We start from the raw sequence: 19,956 nt of genomic DNA, 5'->3' as shown, positions 1-19,956 counted from the left end.
TGGTCCCTCTATTAAAGGACTAGCTGTGGGTGCTGTTGAACTCCACCAGTCTTCCCTCACGATCTCTTACATAGATTCACTGGAGTCCTTCACTGTCAGTAAAACCTTAAGTTGAAACACTGGTTTGGGCAGAGAAGTTAATGAGTAATGACCACTGACGCAGACCAAGTATCAAATGCAATTAATAAGTTTAACAAACAGGAGTCAAGTGGAGAGTGATTCCTCCGCGTATTGAGGGAAGGGTGTGCGCCAGCTGGGAGCTCCAGAAGATGTTCTGAGCACTGTTAACAACCTAGACTCTTCTCTAGGAGTTTCTGTCTATCAACACAGTATATAAAGCTGTGCTCGTGTTGACATAGTCATCCTTAACTATTAAAAAAAATAGTTGAGAGGAACAACAACAGATCAGCATGAAGTCTGGTTTAAGGCGGGTCATTCAACAGCTGTCCTCTGAGCACAAGACATCGGTGAGAGTCAAGTGTGCTTCTTATGTAGTTCGTTGCTTCAAACAGTGGGAAGGACGAAGTAGTTGTCACAGGAAAAGCAATCTGCCTGCTAATCCTGCCTCTACCTGCCTACATACCCAGCTGCTGAGGTCCTGGTGTTCACTGGGAGCATTCTCTGTGTCTCTGAGACAGGCACTCAGGGGCATTTTGTGAGAGATCCCATTAGGGTCTTATTTACTGAGATTAAAAACCGTAAATAAGAAAACTTATTTTCTGAAAACATTAGGGTCTCAAGAAAACAATCATAGATTTTTTTTTTTTAGCATGTCTTAAATATCAACCCAGTATCATACTCACTTGAGCTATATGTTTCATCTAAGCTGATATAATTAGCTTGTAGTTTGTGTTAAGGTGGATGTCCTAAAGATACCGCTTTAAGTAACAGATTCAACTTAATCAAGCATACATTGAGCATGTACAGAAAGGAAAAGGGGGATATGGATGTAACTAGGCAAAATTTCTACCTGAAGAGCTGTACATCAGTATCTCTTATCAGCATGGCAGAACCAAATGGTTAGCGTGACATAGACTTTTTAAACAGAAACATGATACTGAATTTCAAGGCACTGGGTCTCCCATGGCCTGAAGAACGGTAGTTGGACTGGAATGTCACAAGAGAGCAGAAATTTCAGGTGAGCTAAAATATTCATCACCTTCTTTCATCTCTAGGCTGAAAGTAAAAAGAATCACGTGGTACCACCCTCTGCAAATATTCCTGCTACAAGGAAGGGGGCCTAACATATTTAGCAACTTCCAAGTCACAGGCATTGTGCTAAACTATTGGCTATATGATGTCACATTTACCTCTTACCAAGTCCCTACAACTTATAGTTGAACAACTATATATAACTTGGAAAATGTGGTGAGAATTAGCAGTAGTAATAACAGCAACTTTTATTTTGCCGTTATGAGTGTATGTCATAGATTAGGTGATCCTACAGTATCTGGATCTTTATTGGTCAGATGTCAGCTGTTAGGAATATGCGAGCCACATTTCTTGTTTTGTACTGGCAACGTTCTTCATGGTGTCCATTTTGCTGTCTTATGGCGTAAAATTATTAAGAAGGCACAGACTAGAGGGATCAATAAGAAAGATGAAATATTGATCAGTTGGCCTTTTGAGGAATGGATAAAAAGATTTAGGGCTTCCTAGCCAGATTAGGAAATGAATAAGTCTTCTGGAATCTAACATGCATAGATATTACCTAGGGATTTTGTTTAGATGTAAATTCTGACTCAGTAGGTCTGGGAGGGGTCCTGAAATTGTGGTGCTGGTCCTTGGACCACACTTCGAGCAGCTAGCTTCCAGTTTGCAGAGGGAGATTCACTGAGTGGCTACAGAAGCCCATCTCTTGTTTCTTTTGATCACAGCACAGGCAATGCCTGAACTTTTAGGAAGAAGTTTGGTGCAACTTTAGAAGCCACTTTCTAAGAATTAATAAAGTTAATTCTTAACAAACAAAATTACCTTTCTGGAAAGATTTTTATTATAGAAGATGTCATGGTTTTAGGAAGGCTTAGACCACTTTTTATGTCATGTCACACTTTAAAACATGATTTGGGGGTGCCTGGGTGTGTCAGTCGGTTAAGCATCCGCCTCTTGATTTCAGCTCAGGTCATGATCTTCGACTGGTGAAGTCAACTCCCGCGGAGGGCTCCCCACTGAGCTGGGAGTCTGCTTGGGATTCTTTCCCCTCCTTCTCCCTCCACCTCTCCTCCTCTCCCCCTCCCCCTCCTTGCTCGTGCTCTCTCTCTCTTTCTAAAATAAATAAATAAATCTTTAAAATAAATAAAATAGGTAAATAAATAAAACATGATTTGTTAATGGTAAACATGATACCTAGGGGAAAAAAAGCAGCATCAGATAAGATGTTCTGTTATGTGGAACATCACATAATGAGGAAGTGCCTCCATTACTTTGGTCAGCTTTCTGCACCAATATAGATAAACAGATTCTCACTAGTTCTCCCTTTCCCTTTGTCTTAGAGATGTGATAGTTAAAAACAAAGGTGGGTACATGGTTTCCTTCTTGATTGTAAAGAAAATGCGAGGGGTTCAGATTCCTGCTTTTTGGCATAGCTGCTGAACTACAATTTATCATGCAAAGATTGGTATGCTTAGATTCTCAATTTATTTTCCTAAGTTGAATTTCTTTAGTGCTTCTCTGTAATCTATTTCATATGGCTTCTGTCTACTTAAAAGAAAACCTGTTTGGGGATCCAGTACAATTCCCGTCCGAACAGATTTCAGTTTTTTGCACAAAATCCTTTTGGAGTTTTTTTACATCCTACGGGATGTAGAGATTAAAGCTATCTGTTGCAAATATGGCCAGAAAGAATATTAAAGATGGAAGAACAAATGTGGAAATGGAAATTATATTTTTCTAAATGACTTCCTTGTATGTTCTGTAATTGCATATGTAATTTTCAGGTATTTAAATTTTTCTTTGTAATTATCTCATCAGTCAGTGGCTATTTGGTGGTGTTATCCTGAGCAGTTGTAGAAACGATTTCTCTATTTTGTGGCTAGAATTTCTCCTATTGATTTTTTTCTAAATCTATTGTTATGATAAACATAATCCTGTAACTAACTAGACATGTTATATTTTAGAGAGAGTCATTTTGGGATTCTGTAAGTGAACTTTGCACCATGCTGGGTCTAGAGTATTAGAGATAAAAGTTTTAGAGGGTTTAGAGATAGAGAGTTTTAGAGATAAAAACTCTATTCTTGACCTTAAATTTTAAATATAAGGTATCAATTTTTTTTTTAAAGATTTTATTTATTTATTTGACAGAGAGAGCGAGAGCAGGAACACAAGCAGGGGGAGTGGGAGTGGGAGAGGGAGAAGCAGGCCTCCATTTTTAAACACTAATAAGAAATGTCTCACAATATTAAACAAAATGTCATTTCTTTGGAGACTGCCATCTCATTGCCACAATCCTTTGTTTTGTTGTTGTTCTTAAGTCCTTTAACATGAAGACCCTCTGCATATAGGTATTAATTTGTAAGATGTTAAAAACCCAAATTAAGTACAGCAGCTGGTCCTGTAGTCCTAATACTGGCAAAAGTCCCTTGAAGTTGGATGACGGGCACTGATCTAGCAGTTCAGCCAATGAATTTCTACTCTCCCATTGCACCAGGGGTCTTCCCATTAGTCTGACACGTTTCAATAGAGTATATATTATTTTATTTATTTGAGAGAGAGAGTGAGTGAACAAAAGCAGGGACAGAGGCAGAGGGAGAAGCAGGCTCCCCACTGAGCAGGGAGCCCGACACGGGGCTCGATCCTGGGACGCTGGGATCATGACCTGAGCCGAAGGCAGATGCTTAACCAACTGAGCCACCCAGGCGCCCCTCAACAGAGTATATTTTAAAGACTACTTCCCTATACCTTGTACTTGAAAGGTACTAAACACACAGATCTTAAATGAATGTACTTCTGTAAATCCTCTTCAATTAGGATTAGTAGCCCACAGTTTGCCACGGTTCAGAAACCAAAGAAAGTTAGGACACTGGACCAGGTTTGTGGCATTTTAGTTCAAAATGTACATTCTCACAAAAAGATATAATGTGGATAAATAAGTCTATAAAACAAGATTTGGGGATGTTTCCTCTTAAGAAAAATATTTATATAAAATAATAGCAAATAGTAGAGTTTATTATGTGCCAGGTGCTACTTGAAGTATTTTATGTAAATTAGCTCATTGGAGACTCAGCAGCTACTATGATGGCTCTGGTTCACAGAAGAAGAACACCTTGGTAGCCAGCACTTCTTCAAAGGTCACATAGCTCATTGTGGTGGATTCAAAATTTGAACTCGGGGGGCGCTTGGGTGGCTCAGTCAGTTAAGCGTCTGCCTTCAGCTCAGGTCATGATCCCGGGGTCCTGGGATCGAGCCCCGCATCGGGCTCCCTGCTCAGCAGGGAGTCTGCTTCTTCCTCTCCCTCTGCCGCCCCCCTGCTTGTGCTTGCATGCATTCTGTTTCTCAAATAAATTTTTAAAAAGATTTAAAAAAAAGTCCTCCCTGAAAAAAAATTTTTTTTTTTAAAATTCAGCCATCATGGCACCCAAAGTCCAAACTACTATGCTATATCATCCCTCTTGACCACTTTGATTAAAAAGACATTTTTGAGTGGTTAAATAGTATAAGAAAGTGTTGGTCATGAGATGTTTGATTGGAGCAGTGAGATGGAAGCCCAAGTAGAGTGAGTTGTTCAGCAAATGAGAAGCAAGGAGAGTTGAGACAGTGAATAGAGTAACTCTTTTCAGTACTTTGTGTTGTCAAGAGATATGGAATTGTAGCTGGAGGAAAATGTGAGACCAAGGGTATTACTTTTAGATAAGTGATACTGAGACATGTTTCATATCTCAAGAGGAATGATTCTCATTTGATTCTGCACTTGATAACAGTGACCACTGTAGGCTTCTTAGAATACTATCTTTAATTTCTATGACACGGTGCTTAACTTGTTTTCTTCCTACCTCTACTGGTTCTTCCTTCACAGTTTCTTTTGTTTGGTCATCCTCCTCTACCAGAGACGGCTGCCATGTCTGGTTGTGCAGGTTGTAAACTGCAGGAATTTGGGGGCGGGGGAGGGCAAAATTTACACTACCATGTTAATGGTGTTTCCAGAGTCATAACATACACACCCTGCACAATTCTACCTGCTGACCCTGATTCCCAGCCTCAGAATACATTTTTATTTGAAGCACACAGAAACAACATATATTAGTGTTTTAGGGCTAAGGTAAGTAACAGAAGTACAGTTAAAAATACTGAAGCTAGACCACAATAGCAATAGCATTGTGTGTAAAAGAAAAGTGGCTCTTGAGATCCAATAGAAAATGTTGGATTTCTGAAATATTCAGAACAAAATCATTGTTAAAAAGAAAAACAAAAGCCTTAAAAAAAAAAAAAAAAAGCCTTTCTCTACCCATTTAGTCTTCTTTTCACAATAGCAAGCTGAGGTACAGATGGTAAATTTCCACCTGGACTGTCCATTGGCAAGCTGGGGGGAAAGCGCTGCGGATCACTAACCCACCCTACCTGTTTGAAACATAAGAAGCAACAGTGAAAATCTATATGTATGGGAAGATAAAGAAAAAAATCTCTAAGTTAACTATGACTTGCTTAAGTAATTGAAAAAAAAGAATTCTCTTAATCTGTAATACCCTAAAAGTGGAAACAATCCAGATATCTATCAACAGGTGAATGTATATGTAACTGATGGGTATATCCGTACAGTGGAATACTATTCAGAAAAAAAAGAAAGGAAAAATGAGCTATTGATACACACTACAGCATAGATAAAGCTCATAATAATTATCCTGAGTGAAAGAAGTCAGACCAAAAGAGTTTACAATATATGATTACATTTGTATAAACTTCTAGAAAAGGCAAACTACAGTGACACAAAGCAGATCAGTGTTTGCCTAGAGGGAGGGGGAAAAGCAGAAGGAAGAGATGACAAAGGGGCACGAGGAGACTTTTAGGTGATGGATATGTTCGTTATTTTGATTGTGGTCATGGTTTCATGGGTGTATACATATGTCAGAACTTATCAAACTGTACGCTTTAAATATATGTGGTTTATTGTGTGTCCGTTATACCTCAATAAAGCTGTAAAAAAATAGAAAAGGACACGATTTCTGAATGTCTGATATTGATTTATACAGGCTTTGATCTAATATCAGAAAGTGAAAGCAATGCATAAATAGACATTTTGCAGGATAGCAGTGAAAATGTCATTATAATGTTAACAAGATTCATAAAACCGAATGCCACTTTAAAAATGCAAACAAATTTTTCACATTCTGGTCGCCTTTACAATTGTGTCTTTAGAGGAACGTCTGTGTTTTGTGCTTGCTTCTTAGATGGAACCAACCTAACACTATTTGATTTATTTCACTTCTGTGACACTTTGAACTAGCTTGGGTTCAGAAGTTCAGTACCTTCGCACAAGTAACAGAAATTCATTCCGAATTCATCTTTGACAACATTTATGAACGGTGTCCTTGTGCTTTTTTGTTTCTGTGGCTGCGTCAGCTTATCTCTAACTAAGGTTCATTCTGCATTTCCTGCAGTCCGTGAACACCATCCTCCAACCAACTGCCTTTGTCTCATAAACCTTTAAGGAGAGGCAAAACAACGACTAACTTAGAAGAGCAAGCAGCAGCAATGTCTGGCTGCACCTACTTATTCCCTTTGTCCCCAACCCCTAACACACCTGTGTACCCTGTGGAGGCATCATAAATTCTTGTTGACTGACACCGATGAACTTAATTAACTTACACATTTTACTTAAGCTAAGAAACAACAAGCACGACAACAACAAGAGAGCCACATGGTACAGTACTTTGAAATCACCGGGTGGACGCACTATGTGTGATCTACCATCCTCAGGGATTTAAACTGCTCTTGAGCAAACATACTTTATAAATTGAGACCTGGCAGGCACCCAGGGAGTGGTTAAGGTCTGCATTTATTGCTGAACTTTGGCACAACACGCTCGACTGATTGGTGGTGTTCTGGGACTAGTTAGCTGGGTGGAGATGAACGTGTCTCAGCAGAATAATTTAGTATTATTAACGTGACATTTGATATTAATAACATTATAGTAATCAGAGATCACTGTTGCTTGACTCAGATATCACAAATTTAAAAAATGTTAAAATGAGTTAATGGGGGAAATTTGTTAAAAACTGAAATATACGAATGGCTCTGGTTTAAAGTGTCACTGTAGAGAACTGATAATGATGAGAAATAAACTTGATAGTAACAGTTCAGTAAAAGGTTTTTGCTGTTGTTTTGTTTCTTTTGGTGGGTTGGGCCAGGAGGTAGGGGAGAAAAGATGCTGTGTGTGCTACAATACTAGTATTTCTGCAAGCCATGAATTTAATCATACATCCGAGCAGTTACTATTGTGTATATGTGGAAAATTAAACCAATTCTAAAATTGCTTGAATTCTGTTAGAGTACATAATTATGAAATGAAATGAAATAGGATCATACATTCTTATTTCTGGTTTTCTTTTCTTTTCTTTTTTTAATTTCTGGCTTTCTTTACCTAAGTCATGGGCAGGAAGATCTAGGCATCTCCTACAGCTCAAAATCAAAAGAAGTTACTTTGACTTTTCTTAAACACTTTAGAGGCACCATTCAGTACAATAGGCGATGGGGAAATGCATACTAATTTATAGCAAAGACAAGTCATCTCCAAGTCTCACTTCAGAAACTTGGAAGCCATTTGGAAGTCTTACAAAATGAAGAATAGACACTTTTTAAAATCAAGACTTAACAACTGAAAATTGGTGGTAACTTACTGGGTTTAAAGGTGATTCTGTTTATGTTTCAGATAATATTTACTTCTCTTGACAGAGGGTCAGGGAGACAGAAGGACTTACATATCACTCTCGGCTTCATTCCTAGGCTGTAACTCACATACCATCAATTCTGGCCAGTATAGTAGAGATCATGGAAGGAAAAAATGTCTGGTAATTATTGTAGTGTATTTTGTAGAATAAGCTTCAAACGGAATAGGCATGAATTACTCAATTGCATAGCAATTATTGGATTTTTATCTGCTTATTTTTTTAGTGAAATTGTTTAAATTTTTTGTTTGTTTCAGGGCTCATGCCTGTGGCACAACAGCCTGTTTATTGTGCTTCAAAGCACGGCATAATTGGATTCACACGCTCAGCAGCGGTGAGGACCTAACAACCACAGTATCTCTTGTTTTCTTTCTGTGCATATATGAAACATGAGTTCTATAAAGCAGAGGGGAAGAAATTCAGAATTCAGTACATCTGGGTTAAAGAGAGAAAAGTAAATTTTCCTTTAATCTTTGTTATAAAAGATGGTTTTCAGATCACATCAAGGAGCAAGTGAAGAAGAGATCTTTTAAAAATGAAGTTGGAAGGGGCACCTGGGTGGCTCAGTCGTTAAGCGTATGCCTTCGGCTCGGGTCATGATCCCGGGGTCCTGGGATCGAGCCCTGTCTCGGGCTTCCTGCTCTGTGGGAAGCCTGCTTCTCCGTCTCCCACTCCCCCTGCTTGTGTTCCTGCTCTCTCTATCTCTCTGTCAAATAAATAAAATCTTAAAAATAAAAAATAAAAAAATAAAAAAATAATAAAAATGAAGTTGGTCCTAAACACAGATGCATTATGGAAAAATATCCTAAGGGTAAAAAAAAGCGGGGGAGACACTCTTTATTTTTAAAATTGACTCCAAATTTAAAAATTATTAACTTTAGGCCTCCTTGAGTAGAATATGTAGTGTGTTTTAGGTATCACTTATCACTGGAGATATGATAAAAAGGCGAGCACAGAGGGATGGGACCAGAATTTACCAGAGAGAGTAGTCAAGGATGACGTCTCCATGGGGCCTCGGGTGACAGGTGTACAGAGGAATGCTTGCCTTTTTATTAACCGAAAGGAGGCATTTTGAATGGAACCTGAGGAGCAAGGGGAAAGTCAGAAGCCGGAGCCAGACAAAAAGCAGCTTATGGGCCCCAGAAATGAGCTTTGATTCGAAATGCAAGCATCAGTGGGTCTTTTATGCAAAGGAGTGACAAGATCAGGTTTCCATTTTCAGAAGACCATTCTGGCTGTTGTTAAGAGAATGTATTAGAGAGGACAGGTGTAGAAGGGGATAAAAGAGTTGGGGGAATCTCTGCTGTGATTAATCTAGGTGAAACAAAGAGAGGGACCAGACAGAAAAAGATAGAGAAGAGATGGGGAGAAAGAAAGTAGATGCATGAACGGTAAATGTTCAGTCAAAAAGGAAGATAAGCAGCTCTCATGCTCTTAATTCAAGTTGATTGGAAATTTTTATTTACTTTGCAGAGATTTAATCTTTAATTCAACTTTTAAGGAACACATAAAGCTATTACAAAACAAAATAATTCTGATGAACACTGAGTGGTATATGCAACTAATGAATCATTGAACATTACACCAAAAACTAATGATCTACCATACGTTGGCTAATTGAATTTAAATAAAAAAATAAATAATTTTTAAATACCAAAAATCTCCTATTTACAATGACAAGAATGTAAATCTGTACAGTCAGTTCTCATGATTTGTGGTAGTTAGCTCTATCAAATCACTTGCCAGCACTGCAGTAGAGAATATTGAACTGTTGCTCCTCGGGGAAATACGGGATTTAGTTCCTTTGAGCCTCTGGTTACAGCATTTTGAGCAACTAATCCATACATAGTCTAGTCTTATGTATATTTTTATGTAAAGTCAGCCTATTTAATATGTATTGTATTTGATATGTATTAACATGGCCAACAGCATTTACACCTTATGCCTGCATGAAGCTTATCTAACATATGAATTTTCTCTGTAAGGTACATCACAGCCTTCCCTCACTTAAGAACACTGAACAGCACTTCACCACTATGCTTGGGAGGCGTTTTACATAGCAAAGTCACCAACAAAAGGCACAAAAACATAGACTAAATATATCACAAAGAGGACATTTGTTTATAGTATAAGAGCTGAAACAAGAACATCTTTTTGATCTTAGTTGGAACATTTGCTCTGTGCTTGTCCATAAATGACCACAAAAGATCCATGATTGTTGATTTTGGGGGTTACAAATGAATTTTAGCAGTAAGTTAATGGAATCCAAAAGTAATTGACTACATTTTGTTTTATCAACAGTTCAAATAAAATCAATAGATTGAAATTAAGCCAAAGAATGCTAGTCTGAAAATACTTAAATTGCCTTCCACATAGTGCATATTATCAAGAGTATCTTTATAATCAATCAGAGTCCCAAACGTTCCACTAACAGTATTTTTTAAAGAAATAGTCTCTTGATATACAATCCTAATCTTTAAAAGCAAACTTGAGAGATATTGATTCTGAGCCTCGGCTTTTTACGTTTAGCTTCCTGCAGAGTTCAGTAGATAAGAGCAGCTTAGATAATCAAGTATTTTCAGGAGTTTCCCAGCAATATTGATTTTTAAAGAATTAATTAGCTGAGGCTTTCCAGAATTAATTTGATACTTTAGGTATGTATTCTTTTATTTTCTTTTTTCTTTTTTTTTTAAGATTTTATTTATTTATTTGACAGAGAGAGAGATAGCAAGAGCAGGAACACAAGCAGGGGGAGCGGGAGAGGGAGAAACAGCCGTCCTGCTGGGCAGGGAACCTGATGTGGGACTCGATCCCAGGACCCTGGGATCATGACCTGAGCTGAAGGCAGACGCTTAACGACTGAGCCACCCAGGCTCCCTATTCTTTCATTTTCTGCTACCAGTCAACCTTAACATTGTCATTGTTAGATCACTAGAAGGATATCTGACTAGTATTTTTCACATCAGAGTCTTTGAAATGGTTTTAATTATCAGTGTGTCCCATGGTATACATTTACAAAGCAACTGAAACCTGCAACCTTCTACTTCTAATCCACAGATGGCAGCTAATCTCATGAACAGTGGTGTTAGACTGAATGCCATTTGCCCAGGCTTTGTTAATACACCCATCCTCGAATCCATTGAGAAAGAAGAAAACATGGGACAATATATAGAATATAAGGATCATATTAAGGATATGATGAAGTTCTATGGAATTTTGGAGTAAGTAAAACTATACTGATCTTCCTTTATATGATGGAGCAAAGTACTATCTAAACATAAGTCATAAAAAGGGAAAAAATAACCCTTTAAATTTGAGAAACTAAGGGTGCTTCAAAGTGTTGGTTTGGCAGACTCTCTATTTCTCATTTTTTTAATTTTATTATGTTATGTTAATCACCATTCATTACATCATTAATTTTTGATGTAGTGTTCCATGATTCGTTGTTTGCGTATAACACCCAGTACTCCATTCAGCACGTGTCTTCTTTAATACCCATCACCAGGCTAACCCATCCCCCCACACCCCTCCCCTCTAGAACCCTCAGTTTGTTTCTCAGAGTCCGTAGTCTTTCATGGTTCGTCTCCCCCTCTGATTCCCCCCCTTCATTTTTCCCTTCCTGCTATCTTCTTCTTCTTTTTTATTTTAAACATGTAATGTATTATTTGTTTCAGAGGTAGAGGTCTGTGATTCAGCAGTCTTACACAATTCACAGCGCTCACCATAGCACATACCCTCCCCAATGTCTATCACCCAGCCACCCCATCCCTCCCACCCCCATCACTCCAGTAACCCTCAGTTTGTTTCCTGAGATTAAGAATTCCTCATATCAGTGAGATCATATGATACATGTCTTTCTCTGACTTATTTTGCTCAGCATAATACCCTCCAGTTCCATCCACGTCTTTGCAAATGGCAAGATTTCATTCCTTTTGATGGCTGCATAATATTCCATTGTATATATATATTCCACATCTTCTTTATCCATTCATCTGTCGATGGACATCTTGGCCCTTTCCATAGTTTGGCTGTTGTGGACATTTTGGCAAACTCTCTAAAAAAAATATTTTTTTCTGGGTTTCCAGATAGAATGTTTATACATTATGAATTCCAAGAAGCAGTGCATCATAATGCCTTTGACCATCATCAGATTTTTTTTTTTTAAAAAAACGTGGTGTTTAGTTAGTGGAAGCTATGATACCTAATTTGACTAAATTCCAAGCGATATTCACATTTACCTTTTGCGAAATTTCATATGGCCCCGTAGCTTCGACCGTTTTCATAAGAAACAGTTGATCAACACACATGGCTGGTGAACAGTGTTTGAGTTCAAGCAGTTGGTCTCACAGCCGAGAGACATAACCGTCATGACGAAGGAATCAGACCACTTGGGATCAAATCCTGCCTCTACCCCTGACCATAAACTTATCTGTCAACCTTTGGGCACCTCAATTTTCTCACCTGTAAAATAGAAATAATGCTAAAATAGGGTTTTTGGAAAGTCCATGAATACATTGCTACGTGGAAGGTTCTTAAAACAGCAACAAGTAGATAATAGATGTTCAGTAAACTTTATCTGTAATTCCTCACATTTCTACTTTAATACCATTTTTATCTGGTAAGTCTAAGATCTACTATAAGATAAAGATGAGAAGATAATCATTTCCTGAACAATAAATATAAATTCATAAATTCTTCCTGTCAGAATGACATATGATTCAGTTGATATCTAACTGACTAAAATATGGAGGTAGCCATAGCTTCATGATATCCATTTCCCTATTACTAACATATAAAGGTAATAGATTTTTCAAAAACAATTCAAAGTGTAGTGATAATTATGCCTCATATTTAGTTTTAAAAAACCAATGTTTCCTTTATTTTTAGCCCATCAATGATTGCAAGTGGATTAATAACACTCATTGAAGATGATGCTTTGAATGGCGCTATTATGAAGATCACAACTTCTAAGGGAATTCATTTTCAAGACTACGAAACAACTCCATTTCATGCAAAAACTCAGTGAACATCTTATATATCAACTATAACTGAAAATAAGAACAAATGACTTCTATTAGACCATATCTTCATTTGAATGTAGCTTTTTAAACCAAATGTAATTGTGTTATTGTCTGAAGCTTTCCTCCATGCATTTGATATTAACTTTATCTCTAAATGATTAGTTAGGTATTTGGATAAAAACAATCAGGAACTATCAAAAACAGGGATGTGAACCAAAGCTAACTTTTGATCTTTATAGTCTATGTAATGATTAAAACAAAGGATATTCAAGGAATATTCTGCCTTTCAGAAAAACGTATTTAAATTTGTGGTACATAAATATTAATGTTTTTCAGAATATCATTTTAAAGGAGATACTTGAATTGTTATTTAAATCAAACCAGATGTAAAAATCTCATTTTGTTTTTATGTTCTCACTTGAAAAAAGAGAAGCTACCTACAATGGCAAATTTTTAGTAACAATAACTTTTACTCATATGCCATCTTTCAGCTGAACATTTCAGCTCTTTAAAGATGTGGCATATTTCGGGGCCAGTAGTTAAAAGAATAAACTACAGTGTGACTATATCCCAAATGAAAAACCTGATGTATGGGAAAATGACAGAAAGTAACTGAGATATTGATCCATAGTTCAGCCTCCCATCTAGGAAAACCATTTCTTTCTGTTTTTGCTTACTTTAAGAAATTTAATTTTCTCCAGAAATCTCAGGAATGAAACATTTAACAGTTATAGCAAAAATGATAGTGTTCCTAAAATATTATATTTAAGATCACCTCATTAAGGAAAAAAATACAAATATAACATTTTTCAGGTTACTTCATTTGTACCAATTTCCATAGTGCCTGGTTTTTAATAAAACTTTTCTTTTTCTAATCTCCAGAATTTATTTAGTGTTCTATGTATAGCTATTGAGGACAAAAACTAGTTTTGTCACAGCCTCAGTTGTAAATGTTTCTGTGTGCGCAAAGTCGTAATAACAAGAGGTAAAGTTAGCCTGTGATGTTTTGCTATTTTCCCTGTCAAGTGTTTTAAGATAGGATCAGTAAATGCAACTGCTTTGGGTAACATTATTTGCAAGCAATAATTAATGCCACTGATAGTGAAAGCACAAGATTTCCAAATCAATCATTTTTTCATAGAATATTGTATAAGTGATTCACTCTGCCTGCTAAGTCCAAAGCTCCCACCTTGGAGCAAATGCTGTCCATGTGAGAGATTGATGAGGATTTTTCTAGAGACACTGGAGTGTTATATCTTGCTCTGTTTTAATTCTGCCATAGAGAACTACTGACTTCACTTTTAAGGAGTAATTTTAATATGAATAATTCTTGTCCAGAGTTTCACATAACGTATTTGAAAAACAACAAGAAATGAGCATCTGTGAATGTCTGATAGAGAAGAGTTGTAACCGTGCACCAACTTGTTCATACATTGCGGCAGTAACTAGTCGGGGAATAATACAGGCATGTGGAAATGTCACTTATCTTACATATTTTCCTACTATAATGTTCAATGCTGTAGCTAAAACTTCTCATTTATGGATCATTTTTTGTAAACTGGCAGCCTTCAGTATACTTTGTGCTTTGAGTGGAATTTGTTTCAAATCAGTGAACTCTGAAGACATTTAAAATCAAATATTGAGTAGAACTGAAAAAAAGTGACCTACGTTGTAAAAGTTTATCTTACATTAAAATGTATCTGCTATAAATAGCTTTAAATAAATCTATAATGTTATATGATATCTCTGTATAGTGGTTGGGAAAAAAATAAACATTAAATTTGGGGGAGAGGAAGCTTTAATTTCTTTAATTGCATTTTTTCAGTGAAAATCCTAATGTAAATAATATGTTTTTTTTTCAAATGTTCTTTTCTTAATAATTGGGGGGGGGGTCCCAGAACAGCCAAACTAAAAGTATGTGGACACTGAAATAAGATTAAGACTTGATAATGGCACTGAAATGTCCAACAAACTTAAATTTTGTATCCAAATAATTTTAGACACTTGTGCCATTTAAAATATAAGTGATTATGTGATGATTTCTATTTTTGTTCTATCTGTTCATAAGTTTAGGATACTGAAGAGGTCTGAATAATGTAAATTTTTAATAAAATTCAAATCATTTCACATACTATCATTTGAAGTGGAGCTTCTTTCTTACATTTGAATTTCTAAAGGTGAAATTACTCGTGCACGGGAAAAGGTGACTGGCTTCAGGGTCACAAATTCTGGCATCAGTCTTCCATCTCTTTCCTTTTGTTAGCTTCCCTCCTAGGCAGCTCTGTCCATACGATGGCTTTGGGATCAACAGGCTGATTTTCACCAGCTTCCAGTCTGGCAAAAGAACTTGTTTCTTTCTTTCTTTTCTTTTCTTTTTTTTTTTTTTAAAGATTTTATTTATTTATTTGAGAGAGAGAGAGAGAGAGAGCATGTGCCAGGTGGTGGGGGGGTGAGGCGCAGAGGGAGAGGGAGAAATAGAGTTCCCGCTGAACAGGGATCCCCACGTGGGGCTTAATCCCAGGACCCTGAGATCAAGAACTGAGCCGAAGGCAGATGCTTAAACGACTGAGCCATCCAGGCGCCCGAAAAGAACTTGTTTCTGACAGCAGAGCTCATTGGCTTTGCTTAGGTTATGTACTAAGTACCGAGATGGTCCTTGTGTTCAAAGATCATTCTCCTTGACCAGAACCAGATGACATGCCTCCCCCAGAGGTAGTGAAAAAAGTGGTGGGGGACAGGAGAGGTGGGCGGGAAGTTGACCTGAACCCTCTGGACTAAGACAAGGAAAGGAATAATTCCAAGAGGAAAATTATGCCGCCATTACCAGCACATGGGCGAACATACTGAACTAACAAAAGCAATAGATAGCCACTATAGTGGAAGACAGAGTGAGCGAGGATTAGTAATATCTTAATCTCTTGGGTAGATTCGCGAAGACTATTATGGTTCCTCTAACATACCTAAACCATGTTTCAAAACTCTGTGTGTCACATTGGATAAAATGTGATGAAAGAGAAGGGAAGAAAGTGAGTAGAAAATACAGCAGTTATCGCATGCATATATAACTGTACTCATTCTCAATCTAAGATCTTTACTATTGTGAATCACAATAAGGTTCAAAAAGGTTCAAAAGCTACTTATTTTAATAAATTGACTACAATCATTGTCCTTAGACTTTATTTTTGAATTTCTGACTATACTACCATTTTAATTCTATGGTTCCATTCAAATGTTTTAGCAGCACTTCTAATTCTTCTTACTAAAATTTCATCATCAACATATAGTTACACTAAATTTTAACAGATTTTTATTTAGAGACACACAAAGATAGCACAAGCAGGGGGAGGGGAGAGGGAGAAGCAGACTCCCTGCTGAGTACGAAGCCAGATGCGGGGTTGCATCCCAGGCCCCTGAGAACAGGATCTGAGCCAAAGTCAGATGCTCAACCAACTGAGCCACCCAGGCGCCCCTTTAACAGAAATTTTTACATTTAATTTTAAACCATTAAAATATCTTTTTTCACCCAGTTTTCAAGTAACACTTCCACACATAAATCCTCTCATTCAACAAATATTTCCCGAACCATTATTTTGTTGGTACATTTATATGTACATGTTTCAATAAATTGTGTTCTATGTAGATATTAGTAGAGACATGCATTGATTAAGGTCTGGTCTGGCAAAGAGCATTCAAGTCTGAAGGAATCTAATATGGGGACAGAGTTTCAAAGGTACTGGAAGAACTGAAGAGCCAAAGAAAAAGGATGGGATGATAAAGCAACCAGCAGGAAGGCACTACCACCTGCAAAGTGGTGGGACTCAGGATATTACCAGAACCCAGAAGCCACTGGGAAGGCTGCCAAGCAAAGCTAAGCCTACAGGGCAGGAGTTGTCTGGTGGGAGCTGGAACCCTGGAGAAGGCAGCCGTAGCCAGACACGCCACCTTAAGAGAGGGGAGAGGGAGGAAATGATGCTGAAATCTCCTATTGGCCTGTGCTTCAGTATTCTGTTCTCAAGTCAGGAAAATGGAGTTTGCAGGATCTGCCCACTGTGATACGGGGCTGAGCAGTATAGTGGGAGGGAATGGATTTGAGAATAACCAGACAAGTGACAGACACAACATACATTTGATATTTACCCTGCTGCAATCATAGATTTGAGCTTGCTACTTAGCACCCACTAAAGCTTATTTTTAAGAGGCATGAGTAAAGATAACACTCTAACTCCATAAGATAAAATGGGCAGTGGTCTGGGGTCTAGTTGCACAATAGCTAATGACCCCGCAGACATCTTGCAGATAAGTAACAGCCCATGCACTTTTGCATAGAGATGTACAGATTTATTACTAATTCCTATCACTCATCCTTAAGATCATTTGTCTTATTTGTTTTATGCTGTGACTTTAGCTATGTGCTTAAGAAATACTGTTGCAAATATAAAAAAAAGAAATACTGTCTCACCATCACAGTATAGAAGCTAAAGAAGGATTCAATGATACTAAAACATGCTGATCATCATATTAAATCCTATCAGATGTTTGGGCTCAACTGGTTTAGTTTAAATTGTAAGAGAGTGAGGTGGTAAATTCCCAGATTTAGGTTGCCGTAAAGCAATTGCATTCTAATCAGACACCATTATCTAAAATCTAAATGTATAAATTTAAATAAATAAATTTTATTTAACTGCCCTTAAATTCATATATGTTTTTGTATGTATAGATAAATTACATATACATAAAGAGATGGATGATATAGGTAAATAGATAAATAGATGATAGATAGATAAATAGATAGATGATAGATAGATAGATGATAGATAGAATGGAAGAACTAGAATAGATCTGTGGCTTCCAAATGTTTTGCTCCTGTAATCACAAAAGAATTTTTAGAACTATGTATACTTTATAATCATTGAGTAAGAGTAGCAGAGGATTCAGATAAACCTTGAAATTCATGGCTTATCATAATTAAACTTTTTTTCTTGGCTTGCACAGGAATCCAATGCTGGTATTCGGTGAACAGCTTTCCAGAAGTGGTTCAGGATCTCTGTATTATAGCTCCACTGTCTAGGGCTTTGGGGTCATTCATTTTCAGCCAGTAGACTGGGGAAGAAAAGTGGAGAAGGTATATCTGCTTCTTAAACATTTCAGCCTGCAAGTGACATAAATTATTTTTACTCATAACCCATTGGTGAGAACTAGTTCCAAGACCTTATCCAAATGCAAGCAATGCTGGGAAATGTAGAACCTGTAGACACAAGCCTCCCAAAAACAACTCTACACAATAGAGAGGGAGCATGCATTTTTGATGAGCAAATGCATCTTTTGTGTTTTTGCCATACCTAGCATCTCGATAAACCCCTTATTCCTCACACTGAATACACATACTCCCACTCAAGGGAAACATCCTAAAATCCCATGCAGTTACTACATGGAACTCAAATCCAGATCTCCAGTAGATACACAGTCCTCTCCATTAGGACATGTGGCTTCTTATGAGCTAGTGACCTATGAACTCAAAAGACAATTTATCTAACTTGTGCACGCACACCGTGTGTAATGATGACCAGAGGGAGAAAATCTACAATAAAATCTCTCACTTGGAAAAGGGGAGACCAGGATCACTGGTAAATAGCAGTGATAACAATCCTACAAGTAAGCATTGTGAGGTCTCTCTCCTGGAAGTGAGGAATTTCCTTGTCCACTCTCTGAATGGACTCTGGAGCTCTAAATTATGGTGGAGTTGCAAGATGGAAGCAGCCTGAATCCTTAACTTGCCCTCTTGGAATGCTGCCCACTCTATACCTACGTTGAATTCTTGTGTCTGACAGGAATAAATTCTATTTGGTTAAGCCCCTGCAATTATGGGATTTCTCTCCTACAGCACTGAACATTAGCTTAGTTAATGCAGTTGATACTGAAGTGGAATGCTGCCAAAAAACAACCAGACCCAACCTATGTGGCATTGGCTTAGTAGGTGGGTAGCGGGTGGTGAGGCTAGAAAAATGGAGGACCATGTTAAGCAAAAGTAAAACGTTTGATAATGATACTGCTTCTGTGCCTACTGAGGCTGATTTCTAGGTGAAGAGGTTGGAAGACAGAATGCTAGCGGTGTGTTTTGTTATTTTCTGGTTACATTTAGTAACGTATAGAAACCAGAGGTGAGCTCAGGCTGGAATTGGCTAGTTTGTGATAAAAATGGGGGGGGGGGATAAAAAAGGAGAAGAAATAATTCAGAAATTTGGAGCCTTTTGGGTTGGAAAGTTTAACTGGCTTTAGACTCCAAATACAAAAGGGTAAGACTAAGAAATGTTTTCTGCATTAAAGATGCATTAAAGATGCATTAAAGTATAGGTCTGTCCCCGATGTTTATAGCAGCATTATCTATAGTAGCCAAATTGTGGAAACAGCCCAAGTGTCCATCAACTGATGAGTGGATAAAGATGTGGTATATATACACAATGGAGTATTGCTCAGCCATAGAAAGAATGAAATCTTGTCATTTGCAACTACATTGATGGAGCTAGAGAGTATTATGCTAAGCAAAGTTAGTCAGTCAGAGAAAGACATATGATTTCACTCATATGTGGAATTTAAGAAACAAAAAAATGAGCAAAGAGAAAAAGAGAGGCAAACCAAGAAACAGACTCTTAACTATAGAGAACAAACTGATGGTCACCAGTGGGGAGGTGGGTGGAAGATGGGTGAAATAGGAGATGGAGATTAAGGAGTACACTTGCTGTGCTGAGTACCGGGTATTGCGTGTAACTGTTGAATCACTATATTGTACACCTGAAACTAATATTACTAATATTACACTAACTGGAATTAAGATAAAACTTAAAAAAAGTATAGGTCTGTCACAAATTACGAGTGTAGAGTTCCATCCAAGGCTGCTTATCTCAATGTAGCTGCCATTATGTTGAAAGAAGAGAATGGGGGTAGGAGGTGCAGAAAAATATATCAGGCTTGAGAATTACGACTATTATGACAATTAAATATATTTGAGATTTTTTCATGCAAACAAAATTGACTAGAGTAAATAGATCAAAATCTACTAA

At 37.4% G+C, this 19,956-nt stretch overlaps 1 protein-coding gene across 4 annotated transcripts in view; it reads left to right on the top strand.

Moving 5' to 3' along the window:
• Positions 1 to 15,032, top strand: part of HPGD (15-hydroxyprostaglandin dehydrogenase) — a 31,329-nt gene extending 16,297 nt beyond the window's left edge. Inside the window, exons 5-7 of one of the 4 annotated variants that reach the window (XM_036092337.2) lie at positions 8,135 to 8,211; positions 10,935 to 11,098; positions 12,765 to 15,032. In XM_036092337.2, coding sequence (XP_035948230.1) covers positions 8,135 to 8,211; positions 10,935 to 11,098; positions 12,765 to 12,903 — 380 coding nt within the window. In that variant the 3' untranslated portion in view covers positions 12,904 to 15,032. Of the gene's footprint in view, positions 1 to 8,134; positions 8,212 to 10,934; positions 11,099 to 12,764 lie in introns of those variants that run through there. The other 3 variants (XM_078069448.1, XM_078069449.1, XM_036092340.2) reach the window with 3 other exon arrangements.
• Positions 15,033 to 19,956: the final 4,924 nt, after the last annotated feature.

The sequence above is a fragment of the Halichoerus grypus genome, chromosome 3 (genome assembly GCF_964656455.1).
Source record: "Halichoerus grypus chromosome 3, mHalGry1.hap1.1, whole genome shotgun sequence".
NCBI lineage: Eukaryota > Metazoa > Chordata > Mammalia > Carnivora > Phocidae > Halichoerus > Halichoerus grypus.
This window is presented reverse-complemented; position numbering and strand designations above follow the sequence as displayed.